At 39.6% G+C, this 26291-nt stretch overlaps 2 protein-coding genes across 2 annotated transcripts; both read right to left on the bottom strand.

Annotated features, from left to right (window-relative positions):
- Positions 1-14085: 14085 nt before the first annotated feature.
- LOC111498401 (methyltransferase-like protein 13) lies at positions 14086-16085 on the bottom strand. The gene is made up of 2 exons (XM_023149633.1): positions 16065-16085; positions 14086-15997 (listed from the first exon to the last, which is right to left on the bottom strand). The coding sequence occupies exon 2, from the start codon at positions 15829-15831 to the stop codon at positions 14437-14439; it is 1395 nt and encodes a 464-aa protein (XP_023005401.1). The 5' UTR covers positions 15832-15997; positions 16065-16085; the 3' UTR covers positions 14086-14436.
- A 3920-nt stretch (positions 16086-20005) lies between these two features.
- LOC111498531 lies at positions 20006-21006 on the bottom strand. Its single transcript, XM_023149824.1, has 2 exons — positions 20721-21006; positions 20006-20555 (listed from the first exon to the last, which is right to left on the bottom strand). Exons 1-2 carry the CDS (start codon positions 20957-20959, stop codon positions 20348-20350), a joined length of 447 nt encoding a protein of 148 aa, XP_023005592.1. The 5' UTR covers positions 20960-21006; the 3' UTR covers positions 20006-20347.
- Positions 21007-26291: the final 5285 nt, after the last annotated feature.

Genomic DNA, 26291 nt, shown 5'->3' with positions numbered 1-26291 from the left:
ACATCCTCCCGCACCTAATTGGTTGACGTCTCTGTCAACCGACTACTTTTAAACCTGGCGATGTGGGTGGCGGCGGAGTCCAGATCTTCGGCGCGTTCCCAGCTGGTTTCCTCCATAGGGAGATTCTTCCATTTGACAAGGAATTCGTGAATCGTCCATACAGGTCTTCCTATCTTCCTAACTCTATCGGCTAGGATCTCCTCTATTTCTTTGTTGTCTCTTTGTTTCAGATCGATGCTCGATCTCATGATTACATTTCGCTGGTCATCGTCCGGGTCAGGGTGATAGGGCTTCAAGTTGCTCACATGAATTACTGGGTGGATTTTCATCCATGTGGGTAGCGCAACTCTATAGGAGGTAGCCCCGATCTTTTTAAGGACTTCAACCGGGCCTTCATATTTTCAAACTAGTCCCTGGTCCTTTCGACTGCGAAATCTGATCTGTTCTGGTCTCAACTTAATGAGGACTTGATCTCCTGCTCGGAATTGGAGGGGGCGATGCTTCTTGTCCGCCCACTTCTTCATATGCTTGGAAGCTTTCTCTAAATATGCCCGGGCTATATCTGTTGTCTGCTCCCATTCTCTTGTGAAGTTTTGAGCTTGAGGGTTTTTTCCTGCATAAGGATGATCAATAATATGAGGCAAGACCGGTTGTTGTCCACTTACATTTTCAAAGGGACTCTTCCCCGTAGACGAGCTCGTTTGACAATTGAAACAGAATTAAGCGACATCTAGTAGTTGTATCCAGTTCTTCTGGCGAGCATCGATGAAGTGACGTAAGTATTCTTCGAGCAAGCAGTTGAACCGTTTCGTCTGTCCATCGGTTTGAGGGTGATAGCTCGAGGAGATGTTTAAAGTCGTTCCCAAGAAGGCAAATAATTCGGTCCAGAAGGTGCTAATGAATCTACCATCCCTATCATTGATGATGCTTGACGGAATGTCCTATAACTTGACAACGTGTTTGAAAAATAGTTGGGCTGTTAGTTCAGCCGAGCATAATTTGGGAGTGGGGGCGAACGTCGAATATTTTGAGAACCGGTCTACGATAACCAAGATGGCGTCATATTCCCCGACTTTTGGGAGGTGTGTTATGAAGTCCAGAGATACACTTTCCTGGCCTTGTTGGCACAGGTAAAGGTTTCAAGAGTCCCGAGACTTTGGCTTTCTCGACTTTGTCTTGTTGGCAGATGAGGCACGTCTTGGTGTACTGCATGATGTTGTCCCGCATATTCGGCCAGAAGTGCCCCTTTTTTATTAGGGCATGTGTTCTTTGCCACCCAGGGTGTCCGACCCATAAGGTATCGTGACATTCCTGAATGAGCTTCTTTCTCAGTTCTCCCATTCTTGGGACGTATAATCTGTTTCCTTTAGTCATTAGAAGGTCTCCCTCAACCCAAAACTGTCGTGTCTTCCCGGCTTTAGCTAGCTCGACGATGGCTTTGGCCGATGGGTCTTTGTGTAAATGTTTTTTGATGATGTCGCGCATCGATCCATCGATCTTACTTGAATGAATATGGGCTAACATGCACAGGGCCGCATGTTCGCTCTTTCGACTCAGTGCATCGCTGCTTTATTACTCTTCCCTGCCTTGTGTTCGAATTTGAAGTCGAATTCTGCCAACTACTCTTGCCACCAGGCTTGTTTTGCCGTCAATTTTGGTTGATCAAAGAAGTGGTAGATGGCGCTGTTATCCGTCTTCACTATGAACTATGATCCCAAGAGATACTGTCTCCAGACTCGTAAGCAATGGACTACAGCCAACATTTCTTTTTCGGAGACGGAGTATCTCCATTCGGCATCATTAAGCTTTCGACTTTCATAAGCGATGGGGTGGCCTTCTTGAATAAGGACACTGCCTAGGGCAAAGTTGGAAGCATCTTTTTCTATTTCAAATGGCTTTGTAATGTTAGATAAAACCTGAGTTTTTACCGTTTTTCCTTATTCACACGATTTCAGAATATCTCCGTTTCACCATTTGACAAAACACGTCGAATGGATCACCAAAATTTTAGACAGCAATTTTGGAGGGAGTGGCACAGATTTAGTTGGCCACTCTCCAGCCATTTTTAGGATAATTTATATTTAAATAGGAAATTTGTTCAGAATATTCAACCACTAATTTTGAACGCAGTCATAATTTCAGCCATTCTCTCTCTCTTTTACGCATTTTTTCTTCCAACAACCAATTTTCTCTCACCGAATTTCTCTGAAAACAACAATGGTATCAGAGCTAGGTTGAAGCCATTGACGTATATCATTGCAGAGGAGCCAACCTATCAACAAACAAGTTGAATAGCTCAAGTGGTTAAAGGAGTAGAAGAAAATACAAAGTGTAAAAACACACACATTGTGGGGCCCATCTCGAGCAAGCTCGCTCACTCACTCCTTAATGATTTTTCACGGGCGTCGAGTGTCGTTCAATATCCAATATTGACAAAGTCCAACTATAATGAATGGATCTTGGAGAAACGATTGAGTATCGTGAGGATCGGTTGGCAGCGGATCTTGGAGAAACGATTGAGTATCGTGAGGATCGGTTGGCAGCGGATCTTGGAGAAACGATTGAGTATCGTGAGGATCGGTTGGCATTTGCTGCCATATTACGATCTGTGTCCCCAAAGATGCTGGCATCTCTCTCCACCAAGCAGCGCACCACGCAATCGTCTTGGAAGGGAATCATGTGTACAGCTGCAGAAGGAGCTCTTGGAGATCCACTTTTAAGGATGGCGAATCCGTCGATGANTTTTTCGATTGAGTATCGTGAGGATCGGTTGGCAGCAGATCTTGGAGAAACGATTGAGTATCGTGAGGATTGGTTGGCATTTGCTGCCATATTACGATCTGTGTCCCCAAAGATGCTGGCATCTCTCTCCACTAAGCAGCGCACCGCGCAATCGGCTTGGAAGGGAATCATGTGTACAGCTGCAGAAGGAGCTCTTGGAGATCCACTTTTAAGGATGGCGAATCCGTCGATGATTTTTTCGATTGAGNATTGGTTGGCATTTGCTGCCATATTACGATCTATGCTATAATGAATGGATCTTGGAGAAACGATTGAGTATCGTGAGGATCAGTTGGCATTTGCTGCCATATTACGATCTGTGCCCCCAAAGATGCTAGCATCTCTCTCCACCAAGCAGCGCACCGCGCAATCGGCTTGGGAGGGAATCATGTGTACAGCTGCAGAAGGAGCTCTTGGAGATCCACTTTTAAGGATGGCGAATTCGTCGATGATTTTTTTCGATTGAGTATCGTGAGGATCGGTTGGCAGCAGATCTTGGAGAAACGATTGAGTATCGTGAGGATTGGTTGGCATTTGCTGCCATATTACGATCTATGCTATAATGAATGGATCTTGGAGAAACGATTGAGTATCGTGAGGATCAGTTGGCATTTGCTGCCATATTACGATCTGTGCCCCCAAAGATGCTNGAGGATCGGTTGGCAGCAGATCTTGGAGAAACGATTGAGTATCGTGAGGATTGGTTGGCATTTGCTGCCATATTACGATCTGTGCCCCCAAAGATGCTGGCATCTCTCTCCACCAAGCAGCGCACCGCGCAATCGGCTTGGGAGGGAATCATGTGTACAGCTGCAGAAGGAGCTCTTGGAGATCCACTTTTAAGGATGGCGAATCCGTCGATGATTTTTTCGATTGAGTATCGTGAGGATCGGTTGGCAGCAGATCTTGGAGAAACAATTGAGTATCGTGAGGATCGGTTGGCATTTGCTGCCATATTACGATCTGTGCTATAATGAATGGATCTTGGAGAAACGATTGAGTATCGTGAGGATCAGTTGGCATTTGCTGCCATATTACGATCTGTGCCCCCAAAGATGCTGGCATCTCTCTCCACCAAGCAGCGCACCGCGCAATCGGCTTGGGAGGGAATCATGTGTACAGCTGCAGAAGGAGCTCTTGGAGATCCACTTTTAAGGATGGCGAATCCGTCGATGATTTTTCAATGCGGATCACGAGGCTTGCCAACAGTATCACCAAACTCCCTCCCAATGGCAGGCCGATCTGCTCGAACTGTGGGAAGAGAGGACACCTGAGCAGGAATTGCTGGAGCAAGCTTTAGGAACAAGGAGAAGACCGAAAAGGCCCATGTGACTCAATCCGAGGAGGACGAGCCAACTCTCTTCATGGTAAGTGCATGTGTCCCCATTGTCGATTCCAAATCCACGGAGATGAAGGTAATTGACGACGATGTTGAAATTGAGAAAGTGCTCCACCTGGGCGTAGCAAAGGTGGCACCAGCTAGGGAGCCAATTCAACTGGAGGAGGAGCGAGTGTTCGCTCAGATCGGCGAGTGAGGGACGCCAGCAACACAAGCACCAGTGATGGATCCTAGACACAGGGGCAACAAACCATATGACCGGGGCTAGATCGAAGGACGCGGCACCATCCTGTTCGCCAGCAAGGGAGGCGAGCATCGCAAGCTGACCGATGTATACTTCATCCCGAGGCTCAAGGCTAACCTTGTGAGCTTGGGTCAACTCGATGAGACAGGCTGCTTCATTTCCATAGAGCGCGGACTACTCAAAATCTGCGATAATCAACGACGGCTGCTCACGCAGGCAAGGCACACGACAAACCGTCTTTACATCCTGGAGTTAGAGATAGAGCAACCCGTCAGTCTCTTGGCCAAGACCGAAGAGGTATCTTGGAGGTGGCACGCAAGGTACGGGCACTTAAACTTTCCTGCTCTAGAAAAGCTACAGAAGAAGGAGTTGGTGCACGGTTTGCCAGTAATCAAAGGCGTGAACAAGTTGTGCGACGGGTGCCTCATCGACAAACAGAGGGCGCAAACCCTTTCCGTCTCGAACATCCTACCGAGCCGATGAGCCGTTGGAGCTTGTACATGGCGATATCTGCGGGCCCATCAAGCCGGCGATCTCAGGCGGTAAGAGTCTCTTCTTCCTGTTAGTTGATGACAAAAGCCGCTTCATGTGGCTGACCCTGCTGCAAGCGAAAAGTGAGGCGGCAGAGGCGGTTAAGTGCATTAAAGCGCGAGCGGAGGCCGAATGTGAGAAGAAGATGCGAGTGTTGCGCACAGACCGAGGCAGAGAATTCACCTCAACAAGTTTCGGTAAGTACTTTGATGAGATCAGCATACAACGGCACCTAACGGCGCCCTACTTCCCCCAACAGAACGGAGTGGTGGAGCGCCAAAATTAGACCATCGTCGAGATAGCGAGATCATTGTTGGTGACGGTCGTCTATCTCCTCAATCGGTCACCAACCCGAAGCCTTGACGGGAAGACGCCATTTGAGGCCTGGTACAACAAAAAACCAGCGGTACATCATTTTCGCATGTTCGGCTGCGTCGCATACATGAAGGTAACACGTCCCCACCTTGCCAAGCTCGATCCCAGGGGGCTGAAGGTCGTCTTCATCGGCTATGAACCCGGGAGCAAGGCGTACAGACTATATGATCTTGTAGGGGGGCGAGCTCACGTGTCTCGCGACGTCGTCTTCGACGAAAGCACCTTCTGACAATGGAATGACGTGATCAAGGCAGACCATAATCCAAATCCATTTACAGTGAAGTACCTCGTCACCAAGCCGGAAGAAGGAGGAGCCCGGCATCAGCAACCGTCACTGCAGCTAGCAGGTGCAACCCCTGAACTAGTGGAATTCGCAACACCACGGACTGCAGATTCGACGCTGGATGTCGATCACGATACTGATCTGGAGGCCAGGTACCGGAGGATGGACGACCTAGTAGAAGGAGGTGAACCACCTGGACTGGCAGTGCGCGAGCTCGAAGAAGTGGCCGAACTACATGCCATCAGTGTAGATGAACCGAACACCTTCGCCGAAGCAAAAAAGAACCCGTGCTGGCTGAAGGCAATGCAGGAGAAGATAACATCCATCACCGAGAACTAGACGTGGAGTCTGGAGGATATGCCGCCGGGACACCAAGCCATAGGGCTCAAATGGATCTTCAAACTGAAGCGCAACGAAAAAGGAGAAGTTGTGAAGCACAAGGCTCGTCTGGTGGCAAAGGGATACGTCCAGAAGCAAGGAGTGGACTTCGAAGAGGTATTTGCGCTAGTGGAAAGGCTAGAATCCGTTCGTTTCTTGCTGGCAATTGCGGCACATTACTCTTGGGAGGTTCACCATATGGACGTAAAGTATGCTTTCCTTAACGGAGAGCTGAAGGAGACCGTCTATGTCCGACAACCACCTGACTTCCTGGACAACAACAACCCCAATAAAGTACTGCGCCTGCACAAGGCACTCTACGGGCTTCGACAAGCTCCACGAGCCTGGAACCCAAAGCTCGACAGTACCTTACTGTCACTGAAATTCAAACGTTGCGCCTCTGAGCATGGCATGTACACGCACGGCCATGGCAAGAAGCGACTGATGGTGGGAGTGTACGTCGACGACCTCATAATCACCGGAGGTGACGTGAAAGTCCTTGGAAGGTTCAAGAAGGAGATGTCGAAAAACTTCGAGATGAGCGATCTCGGCGTGCTCAACTACTATCTCGGCATCGAAGTGCAACAGAATTCTACCGGCATCTCCATCTGCCAAAGTGCATACGCGAAGAAGCTGCTAGACACAACTGGGCTTGTGAACAGTAATCCTACAAGGACGCCAATGGAGGCCCGACTCCAACTAAGGAAGGCCGGCACTACGACGACAGTCGACTCCACCAATTACCGCAGCATTTTCGGGAGTCTGCGCTATCTGGTAAACTCTCGTCCTGATCTTGCTTATTTTGTTGGATATGTGAGCCGGTTTATGGAAGCACCTAGAGAGGAGCATCTAGTGGCTGTCAAGCGCATCCTGCGCTATGTAGCCGGAACCAGAGGCTGGGGTGTAAGATACTGCGCAGGGAGCGAAAAGGAGAAACTCAAACTGGTCGGCTACAGTGATAGTGACATGGCCGGTGACGTTGATGATCGTAAGAGCACTAGCGGAATGATCTACTTTCTCTCAGGCGACCCAATCTGCTGGCAATCAACAAAACAGAAGGTAGTTGCTTTGTCTTCCTGCGAAGCAGAATACATCGCTGCTTCGATGGCAGCAACACAAGGGATCTGGCTTGCGCGACTAATGGAAGAACTCATCGGGAGAGAAAGTGATCAACCAATGCTATACGTAGACAACAAAGCTACGATCTCCCTGATCAAAAATCCAGTTTTGCATGAACGAAGCAAGCACATAGAAATCAGATTCCACTACATTCGAGAATGTGCAGATCGAGGGCTCATCAAGATTGATTACATCCGAACAGAGGAACAACTTGGAGACATTTTCACCAAATCCCTAGCGCGGGTGAAATTTGAAGAACTACGCTCAAAGATCGGAGTTCAAATAATAAGGTAGATATACTACAGGTTTTAGAAGGAGATTGTTAGATAAAACCTGAGTTTTTACAGTTTTTCCTTATTCACACGATTTCAAAATATCTCCGTTTCACCATTTGACAAAACACGTCGAATGGATCACCAAAATTTTAGACGGCAATTTTGTAGGCAGTAGCACAGATTTAGTTGGCCACTCTCCCGCCATTTTTTAGGATAATTTATATTTAAATAGGAAATTTGTTCAGAATATTCAACCACCTAATTTTGAACGCAGTCATAATTTCAGTCATTCTCTCTCTCTCTCTTTTACGCATTTTTCTTCCAACAACCAATTTCCTCTCACCGAATTTCTCTGAAAACAACAAGTAACATCTACTAACCCGAGGACAGGACCCCTCGTCATGGTTGCCTTCAGATCTTCAAAGGGCATTTGACATTTATTTGACCACGACCAAGGGTGGTCTTTCTAAAGGAGCTCCGTTAAGGGGGCGGCTCGTCGTGAAAACCCTTCGACGAACCGCCTATAGTAGTTTGCTAATCCTAAGAAGGATCGCACATCGGATACAGAAGTAAGGACTTTCCACTCTTGGATAGCTTTTATCTTATCGTTATCCATCCCGATATGTCCACAACTAATGACATGTCCAAGGAAGTTGATGCATGTTTGTGCGAAGGCACATTTTTCTTTCTTGACGTACAACTGATTCTGCCGCAGCTTGTCAAATATTAGCTTCAAGTGCACCTTGTGTTCCTCTAGGGTTGTGCTGTATACAAATATGTCGTCGAGGTATACTATGACTAACTGATCCAAGTATTCGTATAAAACCTGGTTCATTAACATGCAAAACGTAGTTGGGGCATTTGTCAAGCCAAAGGGCATTACCAAGAACTCGAAAGCCCCATATTTGGTCACACACGTCGTCTTGGACTCGTCCCCCTCGGCGATACGTACTTGGTAGTACCCTGATCATAAGTCCAACTTCGTGAAGTATTTGACCCCGTGAAGTTGGTCGAACAAGTCGAATATTATCGGCAGTGAGTAGTTGTTGCATACCGTCACCTTGTTTAAGGCTCTATAATCTATGCACAGATGCAACGTCCCATCCTTCTTTTTCTGAAATAGTATGGGGGCTCCGTAAGGTGCTTTTGCCGGGCGGATGAATCCTGCCATCAACAACTCATCTAGTTGTTTCCTCAATTTTGCTAGCTCAGGGGGAGCCATTCGGTATGCATTCTTCGCTGGGGGTTTAACCCCGGGAAGGAGTTCAATTTCGTGATCAAAGCCTCGACGGGGTGGTAATGTTTGTGGTAGGCTCTCTGGCATTATGTCAGCATAACTGTTTAGTACCTCCTTGGTTTCGTCTGAGATAGTTTCCTCAATGGTCACTCCTTCCATCAGTGGTATAGCCATAAATGTAGGTTCCTCTCATGTGAGTCCTCTTTTCAATTGTATGACCGAGATCATTCTAAGATTACCTGGCTGCTTGATGTTTGCAGGGATTGCGATCTGTGATCACCAAGCATTTTGCCAGTGGAATTGGGATAACTTTGTGTTCTAGGAGGAACTTCATCCCAAGTATCACGTCAAAGTCGTTCATGTGAACTACGACAAGGTTCAGGCCCCTAATTTGAAGGGGACTCTTTTGGAAACTCCTACAGTAGTAAAGGCCTTGAAGTTGACAACTTTCATTTTTCCAGGGTCTTTTCCTATGGTGAGTCCCAATCTTCGGGCTTCTTGATCGGCGATGAAGTTGTGAGTCGCTCCTGAGTCTATCAAAGTGCTCTTGCTCGGTCAAGAGTTTATTGTCACATCCACAAACATGAGCCCTTTCTCTATTATCTCCTTTGGGTCAACCTTCCGTTGGAGGGCTGACAAGAATTTGAGCGCGCCCATTCGGGGGTTGTCTTGATCTTCCTTCTTGTCTAGCATAGTCTCGACTCTTGTGTCGTTTCTCTCTTGAATAGACACTTGGAGTGCAGTGAGAGAGACCCGATGAGGGCAGTAAGACACTTTGTGGGGGCCTTTACACAATATGAATTGTAAAGGTGTCGTCGGGTGGTTCCTTTGAGGGTAAGGTCTTCGAAATGCCCCTCTTGGTTGTTCTGAGGAGGTCTATCTGTCCACCCACTTGGTCTGTCGTTACCTCCGTTTGGCCTGTTGGGGCTTCCATTTCGATGACTTGGCGGCTTATATGTTTTGCCCCCAGTGTTAGGGGCCTGTGTTGTTTTTCTTTGGTAACTCACTTCGTTCCCATAGTCTAAGAGTCTCTCGGCGCTGGCAATTGCAGTAGCTAGGTCTTGGACCTTTTTCTCGTGTACTTTTGTTTTGGCCCACGGTTGTAACCCATTTATGAAGAAGAACACCTTGTCCTTCTCTGATGTGCCCCTAATATCTAGCATCAGGGTCGAAAATTTTCTGACATAGTCCCTTATGCTTCCAGTTTGGTTTAGGGCTATTAGTTTTTCCATTGCTAGATGGTCTACATTTTCGGGGAGGAATTGGTCCATCAACTCTCTCTTGAGGTCTTCCCACGAGTCTGGTGTACAATTCATTCTCGATGTCTTGCACTTTCGTACGCCACCAAAGTTTGGCGTCGTCTATGAGATACATCTGTTGGGTTTTATGTCCTAAAACTCATAGTTTGTAAACAAAAACATATTCTATTTTCAATAAAGTTATTATTGTTGTTTATTTAGTAAAGATTATTATTGAATAAAGTGAACTTTATGATTATTAATCTAAATCCAATAAACTAAGAACACTCTGGCTATAGTATGATTACTTAAACTATATGTAGAGACATAAGAGTTGATCAAGTTCAAGTATATAGTCAAAATGATCTATAGTATAAGGATAAGACTGAGTACCTTATTCTGGGGACACTATGGATGCGGCCCACTTTTTGTATATGATATAAACAATGTGATCACTAAATTGTACATGTGGAGACATGTGAGTGGAGGCGTCCTATGCAGTGAGTATTGCATAAGATCGGACCATGAAGAAAATCACTCTCACTTTATAATGTCGTTTACTGTTGAGACTGATTTTCTTTTCATTCGATGACCTAGGTAACTCGATCTTAATCATGAGCTAACCATGAACTCCTTTTATTCGGAATTATCCTTAGATTTGCATGGGTGAGAGTGACTCAAGTTCGCCGACTCAATAGGTCTCTCATTTCAGGGGTAAGACTGGGTAAATGGCTGGGGACGTGGGGTGCAGGATGTAATTCACTCCTACCCACTTTTAGGGATAGAAGAGAGGTAGTTTCCTTAAGTACTTACTCCAGGTCTTGAACAAAGGGCCTCACCCTCTCATTGGCCTGAGAGAGATTCGGTTTACTGGTTGGACCGCAAACCAATTGTTCATTAGAGGATCAGTGAGACATAAGGAACAAGAAGTAACTTCAGGGGTAAAACGGTAAATTGACCCAGCTCTAGTTACGAACAACCTGTGAAGGATCGACTTACTAATCATGGTTATATCAAATGGACAGAAATATATTTATAGTGAGGGGAGTGAAACTACTAGGCTATAGTGGAATGTCCTAGTAGTTAACGAATGTTGGTTAACAAGGTTAATGAGTTTAACCGATTAATCTTGGATCGCTGGAGCCCATGATCTATAGGTTCATTAGGTCCCTCTTCTAGCTCATATCGGACTAAACCATAGAACAGTTTGATGAGTGAGTTTGAAGTGTTCAAATTCAAATTAGGAAGAATGCACTACATATAATCGATATATTTAACCGCATTTTTGTTTATTTACGAATTAAACAAAAAGAGAGAATCTGAGATATTTAAATAAGATTTAAATATCTTAATGAAATATGTGTCGGAATTAATTGAGATTGACATTTGAATTAATATTAAATGATTAATTAAAACTTTAATTTGAAATTAATAATTCAAATGGATTGTTGAATCAAAATGAAGAAAGTCAAAATGTTGACTTCATTTAATAGAAAAATCCATATTAGTGGAATTTTGAGGCGTCAAAATTTGGTTTAACCAAACTTGCATGCTTGCCAAATAAACCCCACAAATTTGAGTGGAATTTTGAGTGTCAAAATTTGGTTAACTCAAGCATGTTTGCCACATAATCCCAAACATTTTAGTGAAATTTTGAGTGTCAAAATTTGGTAATCTCAAATTTGCATGAACATGCAAACATGACTCTATAAATAGAGTGATCATGGGACTTGAAGGTTAGCTTTTTTTTTTGGGAAAAACCTCTCACAAACTCTCTCTTCATATATACAAAATCCCTCACAAGTTTAGTCACTCACCGGATTCCACAATCCCATTCTAAGGCAGGAGAATAGTGAAGAAGACACTAGTGGTGGTTCGAAACCGGTTCGTGAGGAAAAAGAAACTTGAGCGACAAAATGTTAGCATTCAATCTCATTAAGTTTTAATACTTGTGAACATGCTAGTTATTTACTATAATTGATGCTCTAAAAGTGCCTAAGATCCAAATTGCTTCCGCATGTGTTATATTAACACCATCAACATCGAGGCTACTGTCACCTTTATGTCGTCGGTACAAGCCGGTGTGGCTTTGAAGTACTGTTCGACATCAAAGATGAAGTTCTCCAACTCTTTGGCATCCCGGTTCTCTTTGAAAGGTCTAGGGTCTGGGAACTCCAGTTTGTTGGATCTTGTATTAGTTTGCCCAGCCGAGATGTTCTCCACGGCTTTCATGGTCACCTCGATTCGGGTACTCATGGCGGACATCTTTTCTTGCATGTCATCGATCGTTGTTCTGAATTCGTCAGCTAATCCATTGAACAAACTCATCATTGTATTTTGTAGCACGTCGAACTCTTCGCCACGTCCCTCCTTGTGCGCGACAGAGCTATCGGGGATACCAAACGGTCTTGGGCTGCTCGTAGGAGCAACTTTTTCTTCGAGTGAGGTCACTCGAAACATCAGTTCTGCGATTGGAAACCCATCCAGGCGGTTACCCATTGAGTCGATCTCTACGACTTTTCCACTCAATTCTTTCACACGTGCTTCCATGAAGCGGATGGTGTCAGGGATTTCTTTGAGGACCAACATTTCCTCCTCCATTAAAGTAAGTCGGTCGGCTTGTGATTTGGGTGTTGACTTTGTCGTCGATATGCTTTCGGTCTTTGCTATTTCACGGAGCTTACAAAGCTCTGATACCACTTGTCACAATCGCACTTTTAATGGCAGCGGACTTGCGATTGTGCGGCACTCACTTTCCAATGACAAGTGAGCTAAGCCAATTCGTTTTTGCGTCGCCTACGGCCAAGCGACATATGCTCGAGCCTCTGGCCTCAGTTTTAAGAGAAGGTTTTAGAAAGCGAGGGCAGAGAGAGATTTTCGAAAGAGAGATTTTTGAAAGAGACGTTATATAAGCAAGCAAGAGAGAAATAACAACGACTTACAGTATATAACCTTGGGTAGGGAGAAGTTGACAACTAGTCGTATCCCCCTATAGTACATTCTGAGGCATTTCATGTCTGACAGGCCTAGACATGATATTTATGAAACGTCATACTTCCTAGAAATATAAAAGTAAAACACTAGAATATGAAAAGATATGAAGGGTTGGGTTTGTCATGGGCATGTGGCCATGGGCAACATGCCTTGGACGAGCATGACCATGACACATGGCAGCGTGTGGCAGGTCCCGGTTCGTCCTATTTGACTCTTGTTTATCTGTTCTGTCGATATCTATTAATATCTTCTCATAAACTTATTGATATAGGTTTAATCGGAGGAAAATGAGGAGTAATAGTTGAATTATGAGTGTTTTATGTGAAAGGGGGATTATCAGCTCAAGTAATGTAACGACCTGAAATTTTCTACTTAATTTAAGGTCGCTACTTAATTTAGTCGTTTGTTGTGTCGTTTTAAAAATGTTTTCGAAATACGTAAGTCCATGGCTATATTTTAAGATAAAGGGTATGTTTTATGGAATTTAAATGAAGTCTTCTGCATTCAATGTTTAGGATATGTATACAGTAGCGACCTTATATTAAGTAGAAAATTTCAGGTCGTTACAAGTAGCGATTCGGAGCTTCCAACCAAGTTTTAGCTTGTAAAATATGGTAAGCATGTTGATCATGTGATTAGGGACTTAACCCCGTTGATATGTTGTTGATTGTATGTAGTAAGTATCGATAGATATGTTCGCATGATTTGATTACAAGCATGTTAGGGATTCGTGACTATCATATATGTTACGTTCGTCTTATTTATGCTTATGGACCTATCGTAATATGGGTCACGTTTGGAAAAATATCTCTTTTTATGGTGGAACAATGTAGGAGCAACTAGAGGTTTATCAAACGAATTCTAGTGGTGATAATGTCTCACGTACCCTTTATAATTTGATGGATGATAGGCTGAGAGGGCTTTCACCTATTGGTATATTATACCCGGTGAAACCAAGTTAAGACATGAGTATTCCTAATGGTCAGGCTGTTAGGTACTTCAAGTCGCTAAAGAGGTCTAATAGACAAGTCGTATTTGACTAAGTGCAAGTATTACATCTGAGTTTGAAGAAACTATGTTAAACACACTCTCAAATCATTAATTTTCTAATTAATTTGATTTTATAAGTTTTTTTTAAGAAGTTAAAAAAAAAAAAAAAACGAACAAAATGGCAAGGTTTGGATTTTCACATTTATAGAATAGGATGGTCAAATTTTCTTCAATATAATAAGGCTGATTCGGTCACTTTCCATTGCTCTTGCCTCTCAACTCTCAAGCAACCTTCTTCTGCTTGGGATAAAAGAAGATCATTTTCATTTCACTCACAAGAATGAAGCTACAATACAAATCCAACAACCAAAAACTGGGTCATATGAACAAATCAATCACAAAATAAATTCTCTAATAAGACTCGATATCGGTACGAACTCTTCTATTTCTTTCTAACCAAATCTATCGTTCCCCAAGTAATCTCCCTCTATCATTGCTCCTCAAACTCTGAACTCACCAACATTCGGGTTCTTGTCGATGTAGATAACAATCTCTTTGATCAAAAAAGAAAGGAGAAAAAAAAAACCTTGAATGAAGCCAGTATCCAGGGATCAGAACCCCATGTTCAGTATGATTCAAATCTCAAGCAAGTTCATATCCTTTTAATGGAGTCCATGTATGCTCCTGAGAGGAGTACTCTCAATCTGGACAAAAAGCTGTTCATCTTGTTCTTTGTACCATGAGGAAATGACCTGATCGGACACACAGATGCAACAACAACAAAGTTTTCACCATTATCAACATCTATCCGGAACAAATCATCAAAAACTGATCTGAATTTATCTAGCAATGTCTCAAAGAACAACTTGTCGAGAGGAATCACATTCATTACAAGAATCCCATGTTCAGAAAGAATTGATCTAGCACTTAAAAGAACATCTCTCTCAACGAACCCCAATGGTGGAGCACCAATGCCATTTCGAGCATCACTCGAATCCAAGTCAACCATGATCACATCATACTCAGAAGACATATGAACACCAAAGGATCCACACTTGTGCTTCTTATTCGACTTTGAAGCATTTTCAAGAAATTCAGTGGCGTCTCCAATGGAGATGTGAAGAAATTCATTCTCTACCAATCCAAAATACTGCTGTGCAACTCTGAGAACCTCCATGTCCAGTTCCACACCCTCAACTTTAAAATCCAAATGGGTTGCAAGGAAGGTGAGCAGAGCCCCACCCCCAACTCCAATACACAGGGCTTTCGGTCTATGACCAGTTTGAATCTGTTCGTCAATGGAGGAAGCAATTAATGAAAGGCTTGCCGCCATTGGGGGTAAGTAAGGATGAACTAGAACCCTAGTATCTAGTTTGAACTCGATGTTTTGAATTTCAACGCCATCTAGACTAAGACTAGCAGCAGGAATTATACGAATTTCTGTTTGAATCAAGTTCGGCATCCTCTTGAACCGTAAACGTCTCCTAAATTCCCTAGTTTCAAACATTTCCTTCCCTGATTCTCTCTCGATTTCCACATTCTCAATCAGAAATTCACCAACGGAAGAACCAATGCATCTCTCTAAAACTACTCTACATATCACATCATCGACGAAACTAAGAATCGGTACTTCAGGAATTCCATATTTGAAACATGATTTGGGAAATAGAGCAAGAAAAAGCGGCTGTAAACTTACCACCAGCCGACTCTCGGACGATTTAGCCGAATCCTCGTCCGACGAACGATTGTAAACGGAAAGCGAATCATCGGTGATCATCGGTTCTTGATTTCCGACTAGAATGAGGCGCGAAATTCCAGGAGAATCGTAGAGAAGCTGATGGTGTCCAGATTCAGTGGAAAAAATCCAGTCCGTTTCAAGGCCGAACGGAACGAACATCACGGCCACAGAAGGGGAATCGGTGAATTGGATGGGTGAATCGAGCACGGCAAGTCGGAGAGAAGAATGAGAGTGAAATGGATGAGGGAAAGAAAACGATATGAAACGAGAAGGGCTTAAAGCTTCGAACATATGCTGATCAAGAGCCATTGATTTTTTTTTTTTATTAGAGATGGAAAGGATTAGCAACCGCAAGACCTCCTACGGCGAAGGGGGCGAGGCCGTCGTCGGCGTGGCGTTGGAGGAAGCAGGGTTTGAGGAATCCATTGGAGAGACATTTGAGTTGCAGAGAATTGGGGATGACGAAGGCTTGGGGTTTTCAGACTGAATCCTTTGGTTCGAATTAAAAGTTACGCAAATTGTGAATGAGAAATCACTTCCCGATTTTCATGATACCCTAAAAAATTTTCTATTTGACACAACTTTTGAATATAGAGTTTTCTAATATTTTTTTCTAACATTAATTAATATTATTATTAAAATATGGCAGGGTCGGGTCCGGTTGGATTGCAACACTATTTTCGAATTGGTCTGGTTGACCTGACCAAAAAAATGTCTACCCACAAATTGACTCAAATTTTCGATCTTTCAGAAATTCAACTCAACCCAAATAAAAACAAAAAAAAAAAATCTAACTCTACCCTTCGATCAAATAAATAGTCATATTCTATTTTTTTCAAAAATTACGGATAGAAATTGCTAAGATATCGCATAAAATTGATTATATTAACCATTTTAGCTAAAATCTAGCATGATTATGGCATTTAATCATATGGAAAGAAATGTGGGTTAGCGACAATATACAAATGACCAAAATGTCCTTGAACATAAATTCAAGTACTTTGGTTTAAGTGATTTATAGATATAAATCTTACGAAAATCATGACTAGAGGACTCTAATAAGTTTACGGCATTCTTGCATTTACCGACTTCTAAGATCGTAACTAGCCTAGGAGCTGATCTAGGCAACACTAGAAACAAGATTACATGAAATAAATCCTTAAATTGCCCTTAAAAATCTAGTTAAACATCATGACATCAGGGATATTCGAGTTAGCATACATTGCATATGAGTTATTGCAAATGTTATCATTAAAGTCGAGACTACTCTTTATCCTGTTTGGTATGTTATATGAACTATAAAGACATTTATTTGAACATATTAGTGTTCCTATCTCGATCGTTAGGTCGATGATAGAATATTGTTGACTATGACTTCGATTGGTTTGGTAAGGTGCTGCATTGAGGTTCGATCATGATTTGTATCATGTATTGTGTAAGGAAATGGATAAGGGCCTTCAACAGGGCTCTTGCTCCATAAACCCGCTTGAAGAGGGATGAGAGACAACACGGGAAACCAATAGTTATACATTTTAGTAGGACAATATTGGCATCATTGATTATGTAGAGTGGTCGCCAGCTAACTTTTCATAGATAATTACAAAGTACCATGCATATTGTCCATAACGTCCCTCATGTATTAAAATCAAATACAAAGACACGCCTCATAGATTCATGGATTTTCCGAGCATAGGCAAATATAAGTAAGCAAAGTAAAATAAGCATAAATGGCTCTCAAAACCCCACTTGTTCTAATTTTAGGTTTCCTTGACCGTTTTTTGAAATGTCGTGATTAGGGTTTTCACGTAAGGGTTTCACATTGTTAGGTTATTTATTCAATGCTACTAGATTTTTTTTGTGGTTAATTTTTTGTTTTAGTATTATTTATTGTATGTATCGAAAGAGACTGTATCGAAAGAGACTAGTATGAGAAATTAAGTTTTCAAAAACAGTTTAAAATATCATCCAAATTTCGCCAAATATTTACCAGAACTCATGTTTTTCATCGGTTTTTGGAATTGACAAGATTACGATTTTCGTGTTATGGTTTCGAATTGTCATGTCATTATTTTAATGCTACAATATTTTTTTTCTTATTATTTTTTGCTTTAATATTATTTTTTGTATTCGTCAAACTAAAAACTGGACGGGAGCAAAATCATTTTTGGGTGTTTGTATCAGATCATACATGTTGGAATCATCAATTTTGAGCGTTCTTCACAATAATGTTGAAAAATATTTCCGTAACTCAGTTTTTTCACTGGGTGTCTCAAATGACCCAATTAGTGTTTTCAATTAGGATTTCAATTTGGAGTCAGATATATACCGTGCTACATACTCATTTTCTTCTAAATTCAAGTCCTACTACTATTTCTATGGAAACATTAAGTTTTTGGAAAGAGAAAGTAGTTTCTCTGTCATAAAATACGGACAAAAAAGCCACAAAAGATACCTCGACTTTCGTCGAACCAAAAGCTGGGCAAGAGCAAAACCATTTTTGGGTGTTGGTTGCAGATCAGATGTGTCATAATCATCAAATTTGAGCATTCCTCACAATAATGTGAAAAATATCATCAGAACTTAGTTTTCTCACTGCTTGTTTCAAATGACCCAATTAGGGTTTTGGTTTTGAGCCTATATATATCATTCATGAACTTAGCCTTATTTATGAAACTTTACAAGAATCCTATAAGGACCTCTAGCATTGCAAAGTCTAGCATAGTTGTGTTTCATGAATTTTTTGTGTTATCTTTCTTTTCAAATCTTACTATAGGTTTGAAGTTAAAACGACTCATCAGATTAGTCTCGATCAAGCTAATTGTAGAGTGAATCATCTTGAGATCTAAGAGTTATTCATCCTTCTAAATAAGCTCTTGGTTAGTCATTCATGAACTTAGCCTTATTTGTGAAACTTTGCTAGGATCTTACAAGGACCTCTAACATTACAAAGTCTAGCACGGTGGGTGATTATTACTGGGATAAGCTCTTTGTTAGAATCATTCATAAACTTAGCCTTATTTGTGAAACTTTACAAGAATCCTGAACCTCTAGCATTGCAAAGTCTAGCATTGTTGGCACTTATCATCGGGATAAGAAACTCAATCTTATCCATATATTATAGACCTTTTAGGTTCTAACATGTAACCAAAATGATGTGATGAGTATGAAATCAAAGATGATTATGCATATTTCATGACTCAGACGTTAGTTACTAATGGTGCTTGTTGTCACAACTTTACTGAGAGAAAATAAGTTGTGATCCCCACATGCATGACAATCAATGGGCGACCTTCAAGTGCCGGCCATCAGGCCATGTGAGGGCCAAGATTGAGAAGTGTCATGTTATGACTGAGTAGGACAGTGCATCATTAAACACACCAAAATGTGCATTCATGCCAAGCTAAGGCATACACAAGGCTTGAGAGAATGAGGTGATACGAGTGTCAAAGACCAGCTCAAAGTCGGGGTTATGGCTGGGTAGGGCTCCAAGTAGGGCCCTAACCTCAAAAGTCGAGGTTTCGATATGAGTTTCAGCATGCAACTCATAAGTTAAATCCGTCCATATGAAAGATGAAAGCTCATCAAATTTTGTGTCACTCAAATACTCGATGGATGCTCCATGTGATCGTATAACTACTCGCCAAAATGACGTCTACTCGAGAAAGATTGGAAATGCCTTAAAAATGTGCTATACGAGGAGGTATAGTGTCAGCTCTCCACCACCCCTGGGCCCTGGGCCTCAGCAACGAGCTACCCTATGCCACATATGTATGTAACAGCATCGGGGACCGTTGTGGGACAAACATCTTGAGCGTCTTCCTTTGAAAATGTCTTATAAGGACAATATCAAACAACACAGATGTGTCAACATTGCACCCCAACTCATGTGTCGGAGGTAGGATCATGTACCTCTTGTTTGGAACGAATTTCGTAAATGATTTGGCGTGGACACAAGAGGCTACAATGCATCGATAGAACTCGAATGAATGGATGTTCACAATGCCTTAATGAGATAAATAACACACGTATCTATCCCGAGGCATCACATCATGAGGCGTGAATTGTTTGTTCGATGGGAACCTAGATGATGGTAAGATGCAACATTGCATATGAGAGAGACCTGGTATAGAATAGAGGCAAAGTCAAGCCAAATGACTTAACTCGTATAGAGGCAAGTTGGTGAGAGTCACAAACTATTAAACATACACGCACAAGCAGCAGCGTACGTAGCAGAACAAATTTAGATTTCACACAAGTTGTGTTCGATTAGTAAACCTCGCCCGAAGTTGGACGAAGCCACAAACCTAATAAAAAAAATGTGAACAGGACTTAGCGATCATGAAACATTTCAAGTTTAAGAGATGTCTGGTTGCAATACTTTGTTGAAAGTTATTAATCACTCCCCTTCAACCGTAGCTGTATTAGAATTGATACCCAGTGTATACAAATTATTCAATAAGCCGCATAGAAGAAGAACCGCGAATGACTGAAAAATCTGAATATTATTTATCTGATAGATACCCAAAATGAAAGCCAAAAAGATTATGGCAAAAAAAAAAGGGCAGATTCAAGAACAAGAACAGGCAGAATCCATACATACAGATTTAACCTCTCGCTTCCCTAACCTCATATCTACACGATCCACAGACTGATCTCAAACCATAAAAGAAAAAAGAGTTCAATCCCAATCTCATCTTCTTCCCCTTCTGCAGATTCCCGTTTTCTCACTTTAGATCTTCAACCACAAAACCACAAACTGTTCTTCTTCCGTAGTTTCTTTAGTTTTTGTTATTGATTAATCTTCGAGTTTAACTATATGTAAAATCTAAGCGGCGGCGACGGTGCCGGCGCGGAAAGGATAGTCCGTCGGAGGAGAGGACTTAGTAGGTGAAGCGGATCTTCTTCTTTGTTGATCCTTTTTTCTCAGAGCTTTCATGGCGGCCGATGATGATCTTCTCCATTTTTTCTCTTTCGCTTCGTCTATTTCAATTTGTTCTTGTCTGCAATCTTCGCTACAGAATGGTGTGTCTCCTCTGTACAAATTATGAATCAAAATGATTTTAGCCCCAAATTCGTGTTTGGTTACTGAGAAAATATGAACCAAATATTTTCCTGGAAAGAAATTCCCAGCCACACAATCCCATTAATCAAAGGAACTCCCCTAAATCCCCCAAAATAACAGAGAGAACTCAACGAACCTGTACATGAAGATATCGGTGTCGTTCCCAAGGGGCTTCCGGCAAAGGAAGCAGGAATCCAAGAAATGGGAAGGCCTAGAGCAGGCGACGGCGGAGAGGCTACGGAAGCTTCTGGATAAGAAGCAGTGGCCGGAGATGCCAGGTTCCATGTCGCCGGCGAAGGAGGCGAGGCCGTCGTCGTCGTCGTCTTGGAGGAAGCAGGATTTCCTTGTGGAGATGGTGGTGTTTGAAGAATCCATTGGAGAGAAACAGAGAAATTTGAGTTGCAGAGAAATGAAGATGGTGAAGGTTTTAAAGAATCCGTTGCCTCGGATTACAAGTTGCGGAAATTGGATGTAAATTTACATCCATGTCCTTCTAGCTGCTCCCATCAAAGTTTCTCGATTTTTTGAAATTTTATTTTTATTATTACACTAAATTAAAAACTTAACCGTAAATTTATTAATCCCTAAAAAATTTAAAATCTTATTAGACCCTAATATACATAATTTAATGAGATATTAAATACTTTTAACTAAATTTATAATTTAATTTTATTCATTTTGAACACGTTCAATAAGTTACAGAAAAAAAATTAAACTGATCTATTTGTTCGATAAATTTTTAAATTTTGTATTTAATATGAATATAAAATATATCAAAGTTTAAGACAAATTTAGAATTAATTTAATTATTTGGATAGTCAGAAGAAAACGAATAATATTATGTTAAATTAGAGTAATTTCTTTTTTAAAGAATATGTTTAGAAAAACATAATATTAAAATCACTATTATTCTTTTTTTAAAAATGTTTGGATTATATGCAATGGCATGGATGTAAATAAGTCGAGAAGGAAGGGTAAACAAAACATACCTCATTTCCATAATAAAAAATATCTTTTCACACAGTCTTCACTCTCTAGAGCTAGGTGGGCCCCACGCTAGCCTTTTTCCCTGGACTCGAGGCTCTGGCGATGGTGACGTCATAAGGGAGGGGAGGTCCCACGCTCTCTCGGGTTGCGCGTGAACTTGACTTGCTTCACACCGTTTGCCATTAATTGTATTTCCCTTCCTAATAGATGTTTTTAGCCAATAATAATAAAATTAAAAAAAATTATATAAAAAAATAGCCTAATTTAATATTTAAATAAAAAATTTAATTTAATTTTAAAAAAATATATGTACATGATAATTTTTTATTCAAAAAACGAGCTAAACTTAAACAAGAAGAACTCTCTCACAAATAATGTTGTAATTCATGAATGAATTTTGATACGAAACCTCATAAATATGTTTCTATCTATTATTTATTTAGAGTCTAAATATTAATTGCTTCAAAATCATATTTTTTATTTTTATTATCAATTAAAGAAATTGAGTTATTGATTTAATTTTATTGGAAAAAAATTCCCAACACTATTTTCAATTTTGTAATTAAATGTTTTTAAACTAACGTTGAAAATTTTGCATTGCGGAAAATTCTTATTTGGATTATTCGGTCAATCCAATAAAATTAAATGGTCCACAGCCAATCACTTCTTTTCAATGTACTGTCGAAACCATTAAAACCGTTTAGAATAACAAAATTAATGCTTTTAGGTTCATATTTGTGTAATATCACGTTATTTTAACGAAACCCAATAAAGTTTTTAATGCATCGAGGTAGTTGGTATCAATTAAGTGATACGAGAACGAGACCTAACAAAGTCTCGATTGTTGTTAAAGCAAGCAAACATCAAGCTTTTCAACCGAATCATACGAAACTATATGGTGTGAAACTTTTTAATATGATGAATGTTTCGACCCATATGAAATTCATAGGTACTTTCTTTAAAGGAAGAATCACGTAATTTATTGTTTATTTTCTGATTTATTTAAATGAAATTTAATTAAGAAGAAAATGGAGTGCATTCCTTAGTTTGAGGAGCATGGTGACAAAAGTATTATTATTGTTTTTATTTTTTAAAATGATTTTTAAAATAATATTTAAAAAAGAAAAAGTAGGTAACTTGGAGTCAAAGAAAAAAAAGAGTCTAAAGGCGTAGACTTTCATGAGTTGAACAAAGAGGGGGTTTTGGTCACGGGTGGCATTTAATGCCCTCTTAATTATTTTCTAAATTTAATTAATTTCTTTTTTTTTTTTTAACATTTTCTAATATTTTCTTTTTTTTTATTTCCTTTTCAATTATTGTTGCCTTTGGGGTTTTTTGTCATTTCATAGGAGCTTTAATTATTTTTTAATTTAGGTTTAAAAAATTAGGACAATTTTATTTTATTAATTTGGCTATAAAATAAATGAATTTGAAGGGGAAGGTGTAGAACACGCGCTAGAAACTACAAGTGGGGAGTAGTACCGTAAAAAAATAACGAATAAAATAGAAATAAAAAAAGAAAAGAAATTGTACGATTTCACTTTTCCCATATTCTTTTGTCGTTTTCCACTCCCATTCTTTTCCCGGACGATTTGCGGATGTCATCATCTTTCTCTCTCATGCCCGTTGCCCGTTGCCCGTTGCTCTCTCTGCCCCTCTTTTTGATTTCTCACCGCTTTATCACGTGCCTCCCAAATCTCTTTGCCACCTTTACCTCCCGCCACGTGGATGCCATAAATCAAGTGCCACGTCACCTAATCGTCAACCCCGTTACTTTCTCCTCACCCTTCGTAACTGAACTTAGAATTTTAGTTGCACAATTATTTTTTTTTCTTTTGAAACTATAAACATTTAATTTTTCGTGGACTTTTTTTTCATATTTAGAAAATTTTATAGAATTATAGGATTATTATGTTGATTTCTTCTTATTGACGTGATAAATAATAAAACATTTCATTTTTTCTCTTAAATTTTTTAATTGAAAAATATTTATATTTTCCCGACATTAATTTTTTATTTTAAAGAGAGTAATCGTATCGTCTAAATTAAACTAAAACAAAATATATTAATTAAATTTTCTTCCTCAAAACTATCATAAATGAAAGTTTCAATCCACCTGGTCCCCACGGGGTGAGGTGACCTACAAGGTCCCGACATAATTTAAAAATGAAGTGCTAACTCCCTTTCTTTATATTATGCTTGATGATATACAATTGATTATGACTTACCCAACATCACAAATAAAAATATATTGGACGGTTGTTAATGAAATATAATTAAATTGATAAAAATATTTATAATTCTTCTTAATACTTTCAAAATATTCATTTAAATTTTTAAGTACTAAAATAAGCAAGATTTAATAATGAAAAAAGTTAATATAATTATATAAGAAATGATGAGGGTAAATGGGCACAAACTTTATATAACTTTATATTATATAATTTAAATTTTATTTGAATAATTTAAGAATTTATAAATAATGGGATGGTGTAGCCTTGGTGAGCTGTTTGGAAAGAGACATGAAATTGAGTAGAGGAATCAAAAGGAATGGGAGTGGCATCATTTGGCCCACCTATCTTTATCATATAAATAATTATATAAAATAAAAAAGAAGAAAGGGACTCTATGGCCAAACCAAAATGGGATGAATTTGCACAAACAGACATTGCTTTCCATATTTCCCTTTCACTCCCCATTCATTTATGTCACTCAAATTATATACATCACCGAGGACGCTCGACCAAAAGACGAAGTACATGAGTGAATCGAAATTATATCTGAATCAGACCGGTTTTGAAGATGGGATGTGATAACAAACCAACAACAAACCAACCAAAGGAAACGTTCTTATATCAAATGATAAGAAATCAACTCAAGGGAAAATTTTTATACGAAATCATAAGGAATCACTATAAAAGGAGTAAGATTCTTATATAAATATGCTTTAAAATAATCCTAACTCTAAGTTATAATCAGCCCAAAATTTGCCACATCAAGGAATAATTCGAACAAAATTTTCTATATTACATCATTGATTTCTTGATTCATATCACAATGGGTAAAAAAAGGTTTAATAGAATCAAAAGTTGCTATCTATATTAACAAGGTGTACCTTTCTTCTCAATGACTCAATCATAGAAATTCAAAGTTAAGCGTGTTTTGTTTGGACTAATTTTATACTGGGTGATCTCATATGAATTTTTTAGGACGTATGTGAATGGAGACAAAGCATACTGAAAAGACTATGTTAGTCTGCGAAGATAGTTTTCGTTCTTAGAAAGTAAATAATATGACCATGTCATAACTGATGCGCTAGATGCAAATATTAGTGTTTCAAGTAAATAAATAATAATATTTTGACGGATCATGTGCTATCATTTATTTATATAATTGTGGTAGCTACAATAGTTGTAATGATATGATAATGATAGCGACTAGAAGGAAGACGATAGCAATGAGAAGGCATTAACTATAATGGGAACATTTACGAAAAAGTCCAAAGACTTTGGAGTATGGTATGATGCTTGTGGGCTAACAACTCCAATATTTCTATAGTGGATTACCGAAGGTATCAACTAATATTTAACGTAACCACTTTTATTTAATGAATCACGAACACGTATTTGTGCCAGGCTTGAAGCACGTCAAGGTTATTTTCGATAGTTGAGTCAACTTGCCTGAACCAAAGAGATAAACATAAGTTGTTTACTATAAGAAAATTGATCTCCATTGACGATATGGTCATACGTTGAGAGAGAGATACCTTCACCAGACGGCACAGTTGAGGACGTCAAAAAAGATCTCCTTCTTCCGATGCAATTAAACTACGGTAGGGAGAAGACGCTACTTCTCTCAATAAGACTGGAGAAGGGCGTCTAAAAAACATTATATTATTTAATATGACAATACAATAACTTATTTCATTAAATAAATAGAAATAATTTAATTTGATATTAAGATATTAATTTAATGTAATAATTTGAGCCTAAATATTGAAATTATTAAATTCCATATTAGTTTGGAATAAAAATCCTCTATCACATCTATTAAAATATTGCCATTAAATAATATTAAATTATTGAGTATATTTTAATAAAAATAACTTAATACATAAAATTAATTACGAAATAATCTTATTCTATAAACATTAATATGCACAATTATATAATTATTTGAGCTCCACGTGATACAGCACGTGCTTCCCACGTGTGTTTCCCATGGAGTAACATGTCCTTTATAATGAAGCATTTCTGTAGTGTCAAAATTACAGTTTTATTTATTTTTTTCTTATAAAAAAAAAGAATCATTTTTTAAAAAAATAAAATTGACCTAATTGGTAAATTATTTTATTCTAAATAAAAAATAAAAAATAAACAAAGCCCCAAAAAAGAATTAAAAAGGGAAGAAATTCCCCATTAAAAGAAGTAGCCTTATTATTGGTTGCTTTTTAATATTTAATTTGAAATATTATTTAAATAATAATAATAATAATAAAAAAATGGGTTTGTTTTGTAGTTAATCAAGGAGACACCATGAAGCAAAAGCAATGAACCTAAACATATCCCTCTTTTGTCCTTATACTAATTTAATTAATTAAAAGATATCATAATTTTGCTTTATTTTATGATTAATTTTGGTGGAAGCTTCAAGGCATCTACATTATGCTTTTAATATATATAATAATTATTATTTTTTTCCGTATAAGGTTCATTCTTAT

Source organism: Cucurbita maxima, unplaced genomic scaffold (assembly GCF_002738345.1).
Source record: "Cucurbita maxima cultivar Rimu unplaced genomic scaffold, Cmax_1.0 Cma_Scf00025, whole genome shotgun sequence".
Taxonomy (NCBI): Eukaryota; Viridiplantae; Streptophyta; class Magnoliopsida; order Cucurbitales; family Cucurbitaceae; genus Cucurbita; species Cucurbita maxima.
This window is presented reverse-complemented; position numbering and strand designations above follow the sequence as displayed.